The 17,135-nt window shown below is 38.3% G+C and overlaps 1 protein-coding gene across 2 annotated transcripts in view; it reads left to right on the top strand.

Annotated features, from left to right (window-relative positions):
- Nucleotides 1-15,721, top strand: part of GUCY1B1 (guanylate cyclase 1 soluble subunit beta 1) — a 41,649-nt gene extending 25,928 nt beyond the window's left edge. For both annotated transcript variants that reach the window (XM_035112309.3, XM_088660184.1), the window contains exons 6-14: nt 4,202-4,432; nt 5,072-5,188; nt 5,427-5,560; nt 6,814-7,011; nt 9,007-9,244; nt 10,497-10,637; nt 11,382-11,536; nt 12,185-12,311; nt 13,469-15,721. In XM_035112309.3, coding sequence (XP_034968200.2) covers nt 4,202-4,432; nt 5,072-5,188; nt 5,427-5,560; nt 6,814-7,011; nt 9,007-9,244; nt 10,497-10,637; nt 11,382-11,536; nt 12,185-12,311; nt 13,469-13,492 — 1,365 coding nt within the window. In that variant the 3' untranslated portion in view covers nt 13,493-15,721. The remainder of the gene's footprint in view (nt 1-4,201; nt 4,433-5,071; nt 5,189-5,426; nt 5,561-6,813; nt 7,012-9,006; nt 9,245-10,496; nt 10,638-11,381; nt 11,537-12,184; nt 12,312-13,468) is intronic.
- Nucleotides 15,722-17,135: the final 1,414 nt, after the last annotated feature.

The following is a 17,135-nucleotide window of genomic DNA, read 5'->3' as shown; positions in this document are numbered from 1 at the left end:
ACTAACAATTTTTTTAAAAAACAAATCAACTTCATAAATCAAGGTTTGTAGTTGGTTTGCTACAGCACAGACATAATGGTTTCAGACATAATGAAAGTGAAAGCTTATTCTCTTCTTCGGTGTATCTCTGGAAGAGGGGAAGAGAGTTTGTGAAGCTTCATTCCTATAACGATAAACTGTAGTTTATTGTTACAGTATGTTTGAATGCCCTCTCACATGACATTTCAGAGGAATAGCACTGTCAGTCTGTTGCAGCTGAAACAACAGTCTTGTGGGACCTTAATGTCCAAAGGATTTATTCTAATACTGTACAAGCATTTGTGGACTACAATCCACTTTATCTTATGTAGTGTTAAATCAATGATAAATCAATGTCTTTATGTCCCATAAATCAATGTCTTTATGTCTCATCAAAGGATACCCATTTTGGTGAAGTGTTTCATTAGTGCTGGGTCTCTTTTAAAGCTGCCATTGATCTAAACTACTACAATTGAGCACTGAGTTAAATTTAGCTCAGGAGCTTTGTTCTGGTTGATATAAGCCAGGAGCATAGCGTCTCTTTCAAAATCTAGTTGGCATATCTGTTCTTTTAAACCATAAAAGCACACACACACACCACCACCATTTCTTAGTGAGTTGCCTTGGAGTATGTTAAGGAAAGGTGGGCTATAATTTTTATACATAAAAAAGTCTGACCTAAACAGGGCTCCCTCTTTGCAAGCAAATTCCCTTCACTGCAACACACACTCAAAGCAAATGCATTCATGTAAAAATTCTGCTTCACATATATCCTTGCCTCTCCCACAAATCTCCAGTTCCATGATGGTAAACAGTCACATACCTATCTTATTTAATGTGTTTTTCTCGGAAAAAGTGAAAACATAGGACATACTCTACTATTGCATAGCATTTTCAAAAGCTATCTTTAATGCAACACAATGGGCATAAGCACGAAACAATATAAAAAACTATCCATGTTTCCCCAAAATCTAAAAAATGTTCAGAAGGCCTTTTCTATAGCAGTTTGAATGCATTTTCAAAACTCTCTCCCTTATAAATGCCACTTTTCACACAGCCAAGTAGGAACATCAGTTTTGCAGAAGATTTTATTGCAAAGCACAGGAGAAAGAATCTGCTAGATATCTCTTTGAAGCTTAAAGAGTGATTTGTCTTCATTTTTATTGCTGTTACCATGGTGAAATAGTACATACGCATGATTGGTTGACGTAATTTGGTAGCTAGGTCCACAGAGGGAAACAAGAATCAAACTTTATTCCTGGCTGTGTCGCTGCTGGTGATGCTCTTTCATTTATTTAATATTCCACAGTCAGGGTGTTTAGCAAATTCCTGGACCTATTTGAAGTCATATAAAACATGAGAAGCAAGGAGTTATCTAATTCTGCTTCTATGAACTTCAGATGTTTAGGTTGTGTGTGTGTAATTTTGGTGTTTTGATTTTATGTTTTTTTAAAAGAAAATGTTACTTGAACATCTTTAAATAACAAGCAAGTAACAAGTCTAATAAAAATAATAATAGTGTCAGGTGTTCTACTTCTACATGAGGATGTTTGGGGCAGAAATTCTGTATTTGCAGAAGCAAGCCTCATTGGACTCAGTGGAACTTGCTTCTGAGTAGACATGTAAGCAGCACAGGCACATATGTCTTTAAAATGAAGTTAACAATAATTATAATTGATGGAAAGTGCAAGAGAATGAAGTAGATGTGAAACTTGTCGTACTCCTGGGGGAAAATACAATTTTTCCAGTGAGTTTTAAACACATTTTTTTGCATTCAACTCTAGAGTATTCTTTTTAAGAGGCATTATTTACTTAAGGTGCAGTTTTTTTAAGACCCCCCCAGCAGTGTGTATTCTGCCAATCACATCATCTTTTTTTTAGCAGACACTCAACTGCTTTCATCCCCCCCCCCCCAGAATACAACGGAAATGTTTCTATTGATTTCAGCTGTGCTTTGGCTCAAGCACTTACTTATTTTTTAGTGTTCTGACTCCTTTACATCCTCCCCTCTCTCCCTTTATCTCAATTGCTCTTATTCATTTCAATTCAGCACTGTGAATTACGGTTGCAACTGTGCTATTATTGACACATACTCATTCGGTAGAGATCATTGGAGACTGCAGAGCACTTGAACGAAACAGCAGATTGGTTTTCTGAAACTGTGGCAACTTGCTGCTGTTTAATAGTGGCATTTTTTGAAACAGACTAGACAGTTTCATAAGTTTAGTGGCCGGGGGTGTGTGTGTGTGTGCTGCTGCTAGTATCCTGCAGGGACTTTTATAATGTACAAATCATTTGGCTTGCATGTTTTCTTTCGTTATATTTTCAGCATTATCCCAGGAGGGAGGGACTTTGAATAGAAAGAGACCAGCCACCAATAAGCAATATTTGTTAACATTGCAGGCTAAGCACTTTCAGCCATATTGTTTTTGTAAAACCTTTGTATTCTGTTTATTTTATTTTAATTAGGGCTGCAATATTTAGTAAATTAATTAGTTGCATTAATAGATTCAGTAAACCTACGATTATCTAAAAAGATGCAGCCGGTGAATTAGGCAGCAGATTATTTATATATTTAAAAACCCTTATTCATTTCTTGCTTTGATATTATTAAAAGCTGTGGGTGGCAGGCACCATCTTAGAAAAAGCACCCCCCCCTTTTATAGATGGTGGAAGCTGTGACATGTGCATGATTGCCTAAAAACTATCAAAGTATGTTTCAGTAGCTTTGTTTTAATATACAAGTCTATGCAGATTTAATAAATTGATCAGTTAATAATCCCACTAATATATATAGTTAGTCAACTAAGATTCTGTTAATAAAGTGGCAGTTTATGTTTTAATGGATTATATTAAAAGAGGGACAAAATATAACCAGGAGGTTTTTGTTTTTTTAAAGGCAGTTATATCTTGCCTGATAAGATGAATTGTTTGATTTTCAAAATCTTGGCATTTAAAAGGGCATTGCATGCTTTTTCACAATCCTAATTATGAGACTTAATTACAATGGAGAGAACCACAGGTTGAACTAAATAAAAAAAATCCTTCCAGTAGCACCTTAGAGACCAGCTAAGTTTGTCATAGGTATGAGCTTTCGTGTCATACCTATGACAAACTTAGTTGGTCTCTAAGGTGCTACTGGAAAGATTTTTTAAATTTTGTTTTGACTACGTCAGACCAACACGGCTACCTACCTGTCACAGGTGGAACTGGTTCAGTTAATTTTGGAACTGGTCTTGCCAGTTAATTTCTAAAGCCCCGTGCTTCTGTAGCCTTCTGTGCTGTAAACTGAATCCCTACCCTTGGCTCCTCTCCATCCTGAGAAAGGAATTGAGAGTCTGACGAGGCCTCAGAAGACTGGGGTGACTTTTAATCCACCTGGCCCTCATGCCATACCCTCCAACACTGGAAACCAGGTGCTGGAAACCAGGACATGCATCTTCCCAGTCCTGCTTCCACTTGAGTCACATGACCCATGCGAGATCACAAATCTCTTGTGAGGTTGCAATCTCGTGTGTTTCAGGATGCCATGCTGAGAGCACAATGTCCAAAACTGGCTTGTCCTGATTTAATCAGGGCAGTTGACAGGTATGCCATGCATGGTGGTCAAGACTTCTTAAAGTGTGGCACTGTCTAGGGTTTCATTTCATTTCAAACCAGCCTTGGACTTCAGATGGCCTGGAATGTATTTATTATTTCTTCTGCTGCTCAGTGGTCTGATGCTCTCACTGCCCTTTCTACATTTGAACATAAGCGTCAATCTTACAAGTGTCAATCTTCTTTGGATACCTATTTATACACATTTATTGTCTATATTAATTTGTATATTTAAGTCAGGATTGATGGAGCCTTTTTTAGTATTAATGCCAGCTGGTGATATTTTTTCTCTCTCTGCTATGTTTGCATTAAAAAATAAATAAAAATGAACATATTTCTATATAGACATCCTGCTCGAAAAAACAATGAAACTGAGTTGTGGTCAATGGACCCTTAAATCTAGGGTCGAAATCTGGAATTATAAAGATCAATAATAGCTCTTGTTCCTTGCTATAGAAGAACAACCCTAAAAAAGTGTTATAAAAAGTAAAATTGCCCATAATTGTTGTTGTAACTCAGGTTTGTTGTTGTTGTTGTTGTTGTTGTTGTTGTTGTTGTTGTTGTTGTTGTTGTTGTTGTTATTCAGGTTATTCAACATAGAAATGAAGAGTGCGACCATATTCAGTTTTTAATTGAAGAGAAGGAGTCTAAGGAAGAAGATTTTTATGAAGACCTGGACAGATTTGAAGAGAATGGCACCCAAGAGTCTCGCATCAGTCCTTATACTTTTTGCAAAGCTTTCCCTTTCCATATTATATTTGATAGATATCTAGTTGTCACCCAATGTGGCAATGCAATATACAGAGTCCTTCCGCAGGTGAGAATTCTTATTTTCCCTGAAAACCTTAAACATTTTTATTCCTCTGTGCTCCTACCACCATACCGGGTGAACTAGTGAATGCTCTTCACTAGCTTATATTGGTTGTGGTATTTATTACATATGGACAAATTTTGTATGCACTGCTAGAACTCCAAAAGACAATTCACATTAATGTCTTTAACTAATTCCGTCTTTGTCTTCATGAAGTATCACAGTCCTTCATTTCAACAGCCTTTTAACCAGTATTTTAACATTTTTATTTTTAATTTATTTTGCATGTGTTGGAATTGATCAAAAGTCCACATTGGTCCCAAATTGATCAAAAGTCCACATAGGTCCCAAATCCTTCCATATTTTGAGTCATATGACTAGTCATGTGGAAGATGCATCTCAAGGTGGCGCAACAAATCATTCCTTGATTGGAACTGACCGTCGTTAGACAGTTTACTAATATGGTAAAATCTAGTATTGTGTATATGTGTTTGTATGTGTGTGTGGAGGTACTCCTCAACATTGTACTGATAAATTAGCATAGATAGAATATTGGGAAACAGAATTCAAATGCTACACATGATACAGAGTATAAATAATTTCAGGTCTTTGAAGTGAAATTTGTCTGTCTCATTTATATTTCAGCTCCAGCCAGGGTATTGCAATCTTTTGTCAGTGTTTTCATTGGTTCGGCCTCATATTGATATTAGTTTCCATGGAATCCTCTCACATATCAACACAGTCTTTGTGCTGAGGAGCAAGGTAACCATACTATTCACCTGCCATTTTTCAATGGATAATCATGTTTTACTTGGATGAACAATAGAATCTCAAATTTCTTCACCACATTTTGACATGTTTCTGCTTGAATGAAACGGAAGTAAAAACAACATTAGAATGTGGATGGCATTAAAGTAGTTTGTGGAAAGATATGAAAACATACAGACATAACTCTGACACCTTTAGCTGCAGTTATAGGTTTTGTTTTTTTCTTTACAAGGAAGGGCTGTTGGATGTGGAAAAGTTAGAGTGCGAAGATGAATTAACTGGTACAGAAATTAGCTGCTTACGCCTTAAGGGTCAAATGATCTACCTACCAGAAGCAGATAGTATTCTCTTTCTTTGTTCTCCAAGGTAAGCAAACACAAATTGTGTATTTTGCAGTGCATTGTTACAAAAACTTGTACAGTAACTCACATCTTACATGAGGGATCGGTTCTAGGGCTCCACATGTATATCTAAAAATGCATAAAGCCCGGAATGCCCAGAACCAGGTCCCTTTGCAAAGTGGAGGGCTGCTTACTCGACTTTGGGAAGGAAGCAGGAGAGCTCTGGTAGGGACATAGAATCCCTCCTGCCTCCTTTCCAATGCCCAGTAAGCTCTTGCCCAGCTTTGGGAAGGAGGCATTGCCTTGCAGTGCCTTCCCTAAGCCAGGTAAGCCCACAATTGCAGCTTTGTGCAGGTGGGTCGGGGGGGGGGAAATAAATAAATAAATGTAGGGTGGGCTTCCTCTGCTCTCCATTTATTTATTTCACCCCTCAACCTGTGCAAATCTATGATCACTTAAGTTAAATAAGCATCAGATATGAATTACCTGTATTCCAGACTCCAGGGGCAAAATATCCATGGTGCAGATGGTTGTGTGTGTATTAGCAGCAGCAGCAACAACAATTTATTTTAAAGAAGCCATTGGGGAAGCCCATTCAGGCAGAGCAATTGTATTTGGTATTTAACCCTTTTTACCCTGCACCATTTGCCTAATCTAAGCTTGTTTTTCAAGGTGCTATTGACCCCCCGGCTTCCCCCCCCCCGGAGCTTCATGAAATGATTTCGATTGGGGAAATGGTCAAAGCCTCTTTCTCACCACCACTGCTCTGATGGGAGGTCTAGGCATGGATCACCTTAATCATCTCTATTTTGGCCATTTGGCTTAAACATTTCGAGGACAACATTCTTCTGGAACAGTAACATAAACCCATTGATGGCAGAACTTGCTAATTTCAGATATATTGCTCTGCATCTTCTCTGTGTCTTCTTATTCCCTATAATCCTCTGTTATGATATGTGAAAGAAGGTCTTCAACAAGCAGGCAAACTCACAGCACTATCACATCATGGATGTTTCTGTAGTGAATTTATTTTTTTAATCTCACTTCTCCATACTCAGCTTTAACTCTCCTCCCTGTGTTGACAGGGTAGAAAAGGTGGCATATTCAGTGCTTATTAAATAATGAGGTAGAGGTTCTCTCTTACTTTGGGGGAGTGTCAAAATATATTTGCAAATTAACTTGATCAGTGTTTTTAATGGCTGTGCAAGACAAATCTGAGTGCCGGGTTTAACCTACCATTTTCCCATCTGGTCTTTTGATTGTTTATTTGTATTACAGTGTGATGAATTTGGATGACTTAACTAGAAGAGGGCTATACCTGAGTGACATTCCACTGCATGATGCTACCCGTGATTTGGTCCTTTTGGGAGAGCAGTTCAGAGAGGAATACAAGCTGACTCAAGAACTGGAGATACTAACAGACAGGCTTCAGCACACATTAAGAGCACTGGAAGATGAGAAGAAAAAGACAGACACGTAAGAGTTGATCTCTCAAGTTTACATGAGAAACAGTATAAGTAGTGGAGTTATTCTTCGTCTTAACCTGTATTTTGAGGCTTCACAAACACATCTGATTTTGAATTGTCCTATCAGTGAATCTTTGCCACATGCATTATTGCCATAATTCTTACATAATTCTTGTCATTGCAAGATGAACTTCTTGAATGGATGTCCATGTCAACCTCTATCTGAGATCTGATTCTGACCTGCTCAAGGTTTTAGATCATGCATGTCCCTGTATCATTCCCCCCCTTCTGCATTATGAGGCAGCCATTGAGATAATGATGATCAGTTTAACTTAGTGCAATAGTTAATATTTTATGAATCACTATTATGAAACTATGGTGTTTTGTTTTGAAAGTGTTGACATTTTGGCCTAAGGAGTTCCTACCTTGCACAGGATAGCCTTCTCAGTCTTGGTATCAGTGACATGGGCCTGATGCACACATCACACTGATTGTAGAGATAGCAGCCACCAGAAGATTCCAGCAGGTACATGGAGGTCCTTATTGTAATGGCGGCCATCCACATTCTAAGCTGTTCTGAATGTCATAGGTGGGCCAGGAATCACTGTTTACAGTAGTGAGCATTCAACATAGTCACTGACCGTCTTTAATAGTTTTATGCCTTCTGACAAGCTGAATATGATTACGAATTGGAGCTGGTATGTGAAAATAAGGACACAAACAAGTTAAATGAAAATTAATACCTATTAACTCATTCAGAATACTATATTAAGTCACTGAATAGCTGTGTGAACTGTATTTCAATGGGCTCAAAATGAAAGCATACTGGAAGACTTCATGTACTAGTCTTTGAAGGAAATGCATCCACTTTTATTATCTCCCTTCATTATCTTTCTTCCCTCAGTTTTCTTCCCTCTGGCTGTTTTTCCTCAACGTCTCATTAGCTTTCATGTCTTGGATCCCAATGTTTGTTTACTGGCACATAATCTATCTATCACAAGCTGCATCAGTTGAGCTTTCAGAATAATAAAATATTTCTGGACACCATAAAAACTTAGGAAAACAGCTGGCTCAGGAGATCTGTGTTTAATTTGCATGCACGTAACTTAAGGGCTAAAAGAGATTCACACAATTAGCAATTATTAGGGGTAAAAGGTTAATGCTGCATGTCAGGATTCTGATCTGTATCAGGGCCCACACACTTCCAATTTGCTTTTAAAAAGCCATTCACATAATTCCTAATTTTGTGAATGGCATCTCTTCTAGTCTGGACAATACAATCTAAGTATCTTTTATGTGTAGTCTTTAGAATGAAACATTTCACATTTTGTGAATATTGTGCTTTGCAATTTTATTTTTTTTACTGGAGGGAGACAGTAAATAATAAAATGTGAGCATATGACCCTCCAGCTGATAATGGATACCTCTGCTGAAATATCAATTTATGCAGACTGGAAGTGCTTGAGGGTATGTATATTCATCTCACTGTTGCTTGTTTGACCATAGGCATTGATGACAAGGGAAATGAATACATATAACATGGTTAACTCTGCCCCTGTTGGGCCATTTTCATTTTTCTTAAAGCTATTGCCTGTCCCCAACCTTTCTCCAGATAAATCTAGAGTATGTGACTTCTTTGCAAAAGATTAAGGGCACATTCCATGGAACATTACGTATTTTTATGTAACATCAATTTCAACTACAGAGATTTAAGCACATGCCCTTAAGAGCTTAGCAGTGCTTTCTCATACCTATTTAGTTTTGCCCATTTTATCTTTCAGTATTCTAGGAACATTTTGAATGCACACCAATGTCCAGTGCTTAAAGAGTATTACTTCTGCCATTAATATTTTTTAAATAAGTGACTGTTGGAAACCTAAAATGTATAAAATCAGCTCTCACATGAAAACCTTATTGCACAAAAAATGACTCATGTTTCTCTCTCTCTCTCTCTCTCTCTCTCTCTCTCTCTCTCTCTCTCCTATTATTGTCCAACATTATGTAGCTTGCTGTATTCTGTCCTTCCTCCATCTGTGGCCAATGAGCTGAGGCACAAGCGCCCTGTGCCAGCAAAGCGCTATGATAATGTGACCATACTTTTTAGTGGCATTGTTGGGTTTAATGCCTTCTGTAGTAAACATGCCTCTGGAGAGGGAGCCATGAAAATTGTCAATCTCTTAAATGACCTTTACACAAGATTTGATATCCTGACTGATTCACGAAGGAATCCCTTTGTTTATAAGGTAAGCACCACTGCTCCATTTCTGATTTTTTTGTTTGTTTGAGATAATGCTGCATTAATTGAAAATTAATGTAGAAACAGCCCTGTAATGATGAAATTATGAAAGTCATTGTAAGAGGTGTATTATCTGTGCTCAGTTCTATGGAGTATTATAATTTCCTATTGACACAATAATGATTCAATTCTTGGCAAGAGAAAACATCGCACTGAAATAAATTTATTCTGAGGACAAAATAGCTGCATCAATATTGATTACAGAAATTGGGGGAAGTGAGCTCCTGACTCCAAAACACTTTACTGATGCTTTTTTCTGAATCCAAATACCTGAGGCTAAGCTGTGATTTCTCTTAGTGTCATGTCCAAGCCTCATGATTTGTCTCACTTGACACAAGAAATCAGCTGTAGCCAAGGTTTGTACTTTGTTTACTACTCTTGTATATAAGCCCATGTTCAGATGCTAAGCCAAACCATGGCTTACTTCTGGATAGTGTGGTAGTAGGAGGTCTGAAAGAGGAATGCAGCCACTACAGTCTTTGCTCCAGGAACCTGCATGTTTACTTGTTCACACTGAGTTTGGGCCTCTCTCCCTCCCTCCCTCCCCCAATTTATTTTGTTTGTTTGATGCAGCAATAGCTAGAACATTCTCCAAGTGTTTTAGCTGATAGCGAGTTAGATAGATTAAGACTCTTGCCCCCGAATAAGATTGTCTTCTAAATGTATTTGGTTGGGTATATCATATGCTATAATAAATTAAATTTTCCAATCTGAAATTTTGCTTGGGTTTCATTTTTTGTTTTGTTTTTTGGTGCCACCCTTCCTTTCCTTCTTCATTAACCTTTCTAGGCCTTGACACTTGCTACCTATCTTAAAAATAATGTAATTTTCTCCTATTCTTCTATATTTATACCATACGTTGCTTTTAGAAAGTATCCTGTGATGGGGCACAGATCAATGGGTTGCATCCAATGGAGTGCTAATTTAAAGTCACTTGGCGGTATACTTGTGCTGCCCAAACATTGTTACACAAGGGAAAGCACAAGCACATTACCAAAGATGGTTGCACAACAGATTGCACAACAAACCTTTATTAATGCAACTGTTGTGTTGGATTCCTTTGCTGTGCAACCTTTTAAACTGTCCCATCTGCTAGTGCAAGGGCCCTTTCTCTTTCAAAGGTATGAATAGTGTTTGTAATAACACTGTTCCAACATAATCAGGAAAATGGAATAACTTCCAGCTTCACATTTTACTAGGTTGAGACAGTTGGAGACAAGTATATGACAGTAAGTGGCTTGCCAGAGCCATGCATTCACCATGCACGTTCTATCTGCCACTTAGCACTGGATATGATGGAAATTGCCGGACAGGTTCAAGTTGATGGAGAGTCTGTACAGGTTAGTAATTGACAACATGCTACTGGTCCTCAGGGAGTTTTTATATGAGGAGAATTCATACCTAGATTTTTCAAACATATCTGAGTGCCAACTTTCAGGTGTATGTAGCCTAGAAACCATGGGGCAAGATTGTATAGTATTGGGCACTGGTGCAGAATGCAATAGGGAATGGTTGAGGAATACCACCAAACTAAATATAATTCCATGTGAGAATTACTCCATATTTCTTCCCAACATTCTCATCAATGCTTCCCCTTCCCCTTGATAGTGTGCATTGAGATTGGTGGTCTGGAACATGCTGAGATTGTTAGGTTGTTCCTTCCCTCAAGACTGGTGCTTGGGACAGATGAAGGGGACATTAGGAGAATTTGGGTTGAGATAATACAGCAACATTGTTCCATCCTCTGGATAACTCTGTCTTTTGGAAGCTCTTTTGCTTAACAAGCACTCAGGTCGTGGCTTCATTTGTTTAATTTTTAACAAATTTTTATAGATCCCTTTGTTGTAGTGAAGCTTCTAAGTCGTTTACAGAAATATTAAAATCATCAGTAAAACAATTTAAAAGTAGTTGTGCAATGGCTAAATTTATCTTCCCACAAATGCTAAGCCATCTACCCACTACTTATGTCATTGTTTATTGTGCAAATGCGAAATTGCAGTACGGTATACATTACACTTCAAACAACTTGGTAACATGTTTTTATTATTGTTACCGTTCATCTATATTTTTGTTCATTTTAAAAGATAACAATAGGCATCCACACAGGAGAAGTAGTCACAGGTGTCATTGGCCAAAGGATGCCCCGTTATTGTCTTTTTGGAAACACCGTTAATCTAACAAGCAGAACAGAAACTACTGGAGAAAAAGGAAGAATCAATGTTTCTGAATATACTTACAGGTAAGAAATTGAGTGTACAGATGGCTTATAGCAATATCCAGAAAACAGCTTTCTTAGAACAATGGGCTCACTTTTTCATTGATTTTAGAGACAGCTCCTTATATCAGCTGTGTTTTCTTTGTTTTCTGTGTTTTCAGACAGAGTGAAGAGAGTATATCTGGCAGGCTGGGAGATGGGGTGTTTTTGGGTTTTTTTCTGTACCAACTCCAGGCTGCCACAGTTGAGAGGTACATAAATTGTGACCTTTGGGAGATCCATAAGACTTTGGATCTGGCAGATACAAAATTGCTGGCACTTTGGGCCTTCCCAAAGCATGAAAAATGCTGCTGGAGGCTTCCTATCTGACTGGGTACAACGAGGACCTCCATAGCGATGGAGCTCTCACCTGTCATCAGAAATCACAAGAAGGTCAACTCTTCCAAATCCTAAAACCCTCCAGCTACAAAGATCAGGGGGCTACAGTTGCATTGTTAGTGCAAGCAATCATTCCACATGGGGAAAGACAATCACCTTCAGATACTCTGGGTGTTATAGGCTCTTTAAGACATATTCTGACATCTTTACACTATTGCAAGTCTTGGCCTGAAAGCACTTCATGAAAGTGTATTTTGCTGTTAACGGTTTAGTTATATCTCTTTTTATTTGCAGGTGTCTAATGGCTCCTGAAAATTCAGACCCACAATTCCATCTGGAACACAGAGGTCCCGTTTCCATGAAGGGTAAAAAAGAACCAATGCAAGTTTGGTTTTTGTCCAGAAAGTGCACAGAGACAGAGGTATGACTAATCAAAAAGTGCTTTTAAAAAGAAGAAGCACAGAATATGTATGAACAGTCAGAATCATGACAGACATTTTTTTTTTGCAAAATTGAATGTTTCCTCAAAGAAATTAAGCTTTTTAAACCCATTAATATATTTCTTGACAATATATTAATTTGTCCCTGGTGTTTATGCATTTGTTAGAAATCAGGCTTTCTGCTTCAAAAAGTCAACGAGGGAGTGCTAAGTCTTTAAATATTAATCTCACACACTTTCTATGTCCTACTTTTCTGGAATTGGTATTATGCAGTGTTTGTGGCTAGGAGTAGCAGAAATTTCTAACCTTGCTTCTCTTCACTTAAAATGATCTTGCTGTCACTCACCTGTGATATGCACACAACATCCCCTTAGTACAGTATTTGTTTTCAGAAACAGATTGATTTTACCAAAGCATATTTGCAATTTAGTCTGACATAAAATTGAAAGCCACTATTTGTTGAAGCTCTAAAGTTGAAAACTCTTCACTCCAAATAAATTGCTTTAAAGTGGTAAAGTGCATAGTAATTATGGCATCCTAACAAGCAGGCTTTACTATAGAGCAATAGATTTATATTCTAACAGATTGTGAACTGCTAGCAGAAGTATCATAGCTAACTAATTGCTTTAGGGTGCAATCCTAACCCCTGGCTTTCTGAGATGGGGCTTGATAAAGCAGCACAGCCAGTGCTCCATCCCTAGTGCTCATGTCATCCAAGGCAAAAGAAGGAATAAAACACTGCACCAGCTCCCAGAGAACATGCCTGAATTGGGCCTATTGCTGGCATATGACAGCAGCAGAGTCCTTTTTTAAAATGGGAATTTTCTCAAACGTCAATATTGAATTGCATTACATGGGATATTGTGGGATGTTCCAGATTCCACAAGACAATTGGAGACCTCCGTGAGGAGATATTTTCTTATTTTATAGGAATTTAAACTATCAAGTACACTTGAGAATAACTCTCATGGTTAAATACGGGTTAGTGTCACTACCAAGATACATAAAGTATGTGCTTCCTCAAACACCGTTTTAATTTGTTGCACTTCACCCATGTGAGAATGTATCTTAACTTATCACACATTATTACCCTGAGCTCAACTGTTCCCTTTTCAAACTTTTCTCGCATGCCTTCAAGGATGCAGCGCACGATGCTAACTGAGCCAGGCGAAATGCAAGAGGACAAAGAACAGAGGGGAACACTGTGTCCTGCCACTAATACAGCCTGTTTGTAATTAGATGTGACTGCTGTTGCTACATTTGTGTCTCTCCTGTTTTTTCATTTGATCTGTGCCAAACAATAACATTTTCACTAAGCTCCTCTGCCTCCCCCCCCCCACCGTGCTGCTATTTGGTCACTCCCCTTTTGATATTATAGTAGGTCTTCTGTGGGTCTGTGTATCTCAATGTCTTTTGCCTCCCATTCTTTATCTAACATAAACTTTCACATGCCATAAGGGATGTTGTGCTTCACACATATGCTTCTCATCCACATCTTTAGTGACTAATCACCATGATCTTTATGATGCTGTAACTCAAACTGTTTCTGCGAGGGGGGAAAATTCCAATTGATAGCAAGCATCATGAGCTCAGAGAACTGATATTTTTATAGCCGTGATTTGGCATTTTGTTGTAAAGTTTATACTAATCCATCTGCTTTCCTCCAGTCTGCTATTGTGAAATATTGCAGTTTGTTCTAGAAGGTAGCTTCAGTACGCTGGTGGTTGCTCTTTTACTATGTATTGACTGTCTGCTGGTGCAACATACACATTTTGTACATGGAAGAGAAGGGCGGGTTGTTTAATATTATGTTATAGAAGAAAATGTGAGTCAATTTCTGTTCAAAATCTAATTGTGTTCTCTCCTATTTCTCCTACTGAATTCTGGGGGTAAAGATGATTCATGCATACTTGCATAATATAGGTTGTTGGACAACTTTTAATATAATGCATAATGATATTACTACTTTTTAGACCAGGGGGCATTTCAAAGAAAATTTTTGATACCCAACCATAATAATGAAGAATTTCTGGGACTTTGACCAAGTTTATTCTGAAATTAGGGGACCTATAATAAGTCACAGGTCTCTGCCATTCTGCTTCTTGCAAGGCCCATACAGAGGCATTGGCAAAGACTCAGTCCCACATGAGATATACAGGAAAGGCGTGTTCAAAATGACCCCTGAATGCATAGCATGGATAGGCTACAAAGCATGGATTAGATACAGTGGTACCTCAGGTTACAAATGCTTCAGATTACAAACGCTTCAGGTTACAGACTCCGCTAACCCAGAAATAGTACCTCAGGTTAAGAACTTTGCTTCAGGATGAGAACAGAAATCGTGCTCTGGCGGCGCGGCGGCAGCAGGAGGCCCCATTAGCTAAAGTGGTGTCTCAGGTTAAGAACAGTTTCAGGTTAAGAACGGACCTCCGGAACGAATTAAGTTCTTAACCAGAAGTACCACTGTATTTCTAAATTGCAAGACAAATAGCTTCTCCCCACAAAAGTATCCAAGAATACAAGTAAGATTGTTATGGAAGAAAATGTCATGCTTTATACTTTTTAAAGAAGGAAGTCACTCTCCAAAGGCACTAGGAATTTTAAAACATTAGGCTTTTACCATACAGTCTTTTTCATTGTCCTGTCCCTCTGGGCAGAGCACTAGGAATGATCAGATGTGCACTATGCAAGAAGCCTATTTCCACAATTAGCATGGTGGCAAAACCTGCTGTGCATTCTTAAAGATTCCCCTTGAAATTTGCTTTCCCCAGGATCTGGTCAGAATGCTATTTTGGGTGAAATTGTGGCAACAGTATTATTTTCTACTATTTCCCTATAAGTGAAAGACATGTTTTGGATATGGTTATCAAGAAAAACCTTTTTTAAGCCTCTCTTTTTTTAAAAGCCTTGTTTTATTGCTTGGAAAAAAGTATATCCATTATTATATAAAGAACCTTGATTATCCAGGTTCATCATATGTGTGTCTACATAGACCCGTGTAAATGTGAGCTGCACTTGTATTTTTATGAACTTCTGATTATCTTGTATTCTAAACCTGTCAGAACTAATGAGCTCAGTTTAGATATATTGTAGGAATAATACACCGACTCCTAATTCATTTCATATTTTTTGATGATGCCTTTATAAGATATAGACATGTACATATATGTATATATACATAAATATGAATGTAATGTATAAAATATGTCAGTCCCTAGTTTATATAAATATATATATCTAACCAACATAAAATATATGTATAAATGTTTTATGTTAAGGTGTATAAGGAAGGTCTTTAAATTATGGGCTTTTTCTCACTGAAAGGGTTTCTCCCTGTGGAAAACCATATGTTAATATTGGAAATGGTATAATAAATACAATTTATCCCCTATCTTCTGTATGAAGTCTCCCTTATTTAAGTAGATCATAATCCAAGGGTGGGGAGTCTTAGACCCTGCCTCACACATCAAGAGTTATTGCCTGGCTGGAATGTGTCCTTGAGTGATGCCTCTTGCTTGTTCGGACGGCGTTTGTGAGTTTGCAAAGAAGCTACCCTGCTGTAGAAAGGTGAACATTTACATGTGTTGCTCCTCTCACTTTTGTTTATGCCCCCACTGACAATCGGCACATGACACATAGAAGATTGGACAGAAGTGAATGTGGCCCACAGGCTGAAGAAGGTTATATTCACCCCTTTTGTAGTCCATGGCTTGATCTCAGACTCACGGAATCCATAGGCTGCATTTCGTTCCAAACCGTAGAGCTGAGATTTTGATTTCCAGAAATATGAATCATGCACCCAAACAATCTCAAGAATTTTATAGGCCAGATTGGGCATGCTAGTATATGTCACGCTGCATTTGCTGAAGAAGAAGAAGAAGAAGAAGAAGAAGAAGAAGAAGAAGAAGAAGAGGAGGAGGAGTTTGGATTTGATATCCCGCTTTATCACTACCCGAAGGAGTTTCAAAGCGGCTAACAATCTCCTTTCCCTTCCTCCCCCACAACAAACACTCTGTGAGGTGAGTGGGGCTGAGAGACTTCAAAGAAGTGTGACTAGCCCAAGGTCACCCAGCAAGCTGCATGTGGGGGAGCGGAGACACGAACCCGGTTCCCCAGATTACGAGTCTACTGTCTTAACCACTACACCACACTGGCTCTCTTTAGGGTCTATTTGGATGCTCTGCTAAGCAAGAAACAAGTGTATGTGACCCCTGCTTTCTCTGTCACCACTTCTGCATCTCCTAGGAAGTAGAGGTTTCCCTCCTCACTACTTTAGTAGAATTTTCAAAGCCAGCCTGTGTATAATAGAGCTTAAATTTGTACTGTAACACCACACATCTTTTCATGTTGCATTGTTCATTTAGGTTCCAGCCCCAAACACACTTACCGGTACTTAGGGGACTGACGTCTGAGTGTTGGCATTTGTGTGCTATGTTGGCTGAGGGCCATATTTTCATTGTACTTTATGTTCCAAAGGAAAACCTTATTAGAACCAAGTACTGTACTAGAATTTTCCACACCTGCAAAACAAGCAAACAAAAAAGAAACTCACATAAGGTTGGTTTCTATAAAAGTTAAACCAGCTCAGTATATTTTATTTTCTTCCAGCATTGCAATCTATAATACTGCATCAGAACTGCAGAGCTGATTAATGCCAGAAATAGCTGCTATCAACAACTGTTCAAAGCCTTTAAAATGACAGGAAGGGTAGCTGCTGGAAACAAGTCATGGTGGGTACAAGATATGAAGAGCCATAAAGTTTTGAGCACCATTGTTCATTTAACATTGGTGCAAATCTAATACAC

Source organism: Zootoca vivipara, chromosome Z1, assembly GCF_965207765.1.
Source record: "Zootoca vivipara chromosome Z1, rZooViv2.hap1.1, whole genome shotgun sequence".
NCBI lineage: Eukaryota > Metazoa > Chordata > Lepidosauria > Squamata > Lacertidae > Zootoca > Zootoca vivipara.
This window is presented reverse-complemented; position numbering and strand designations above follow the sequence as displayed.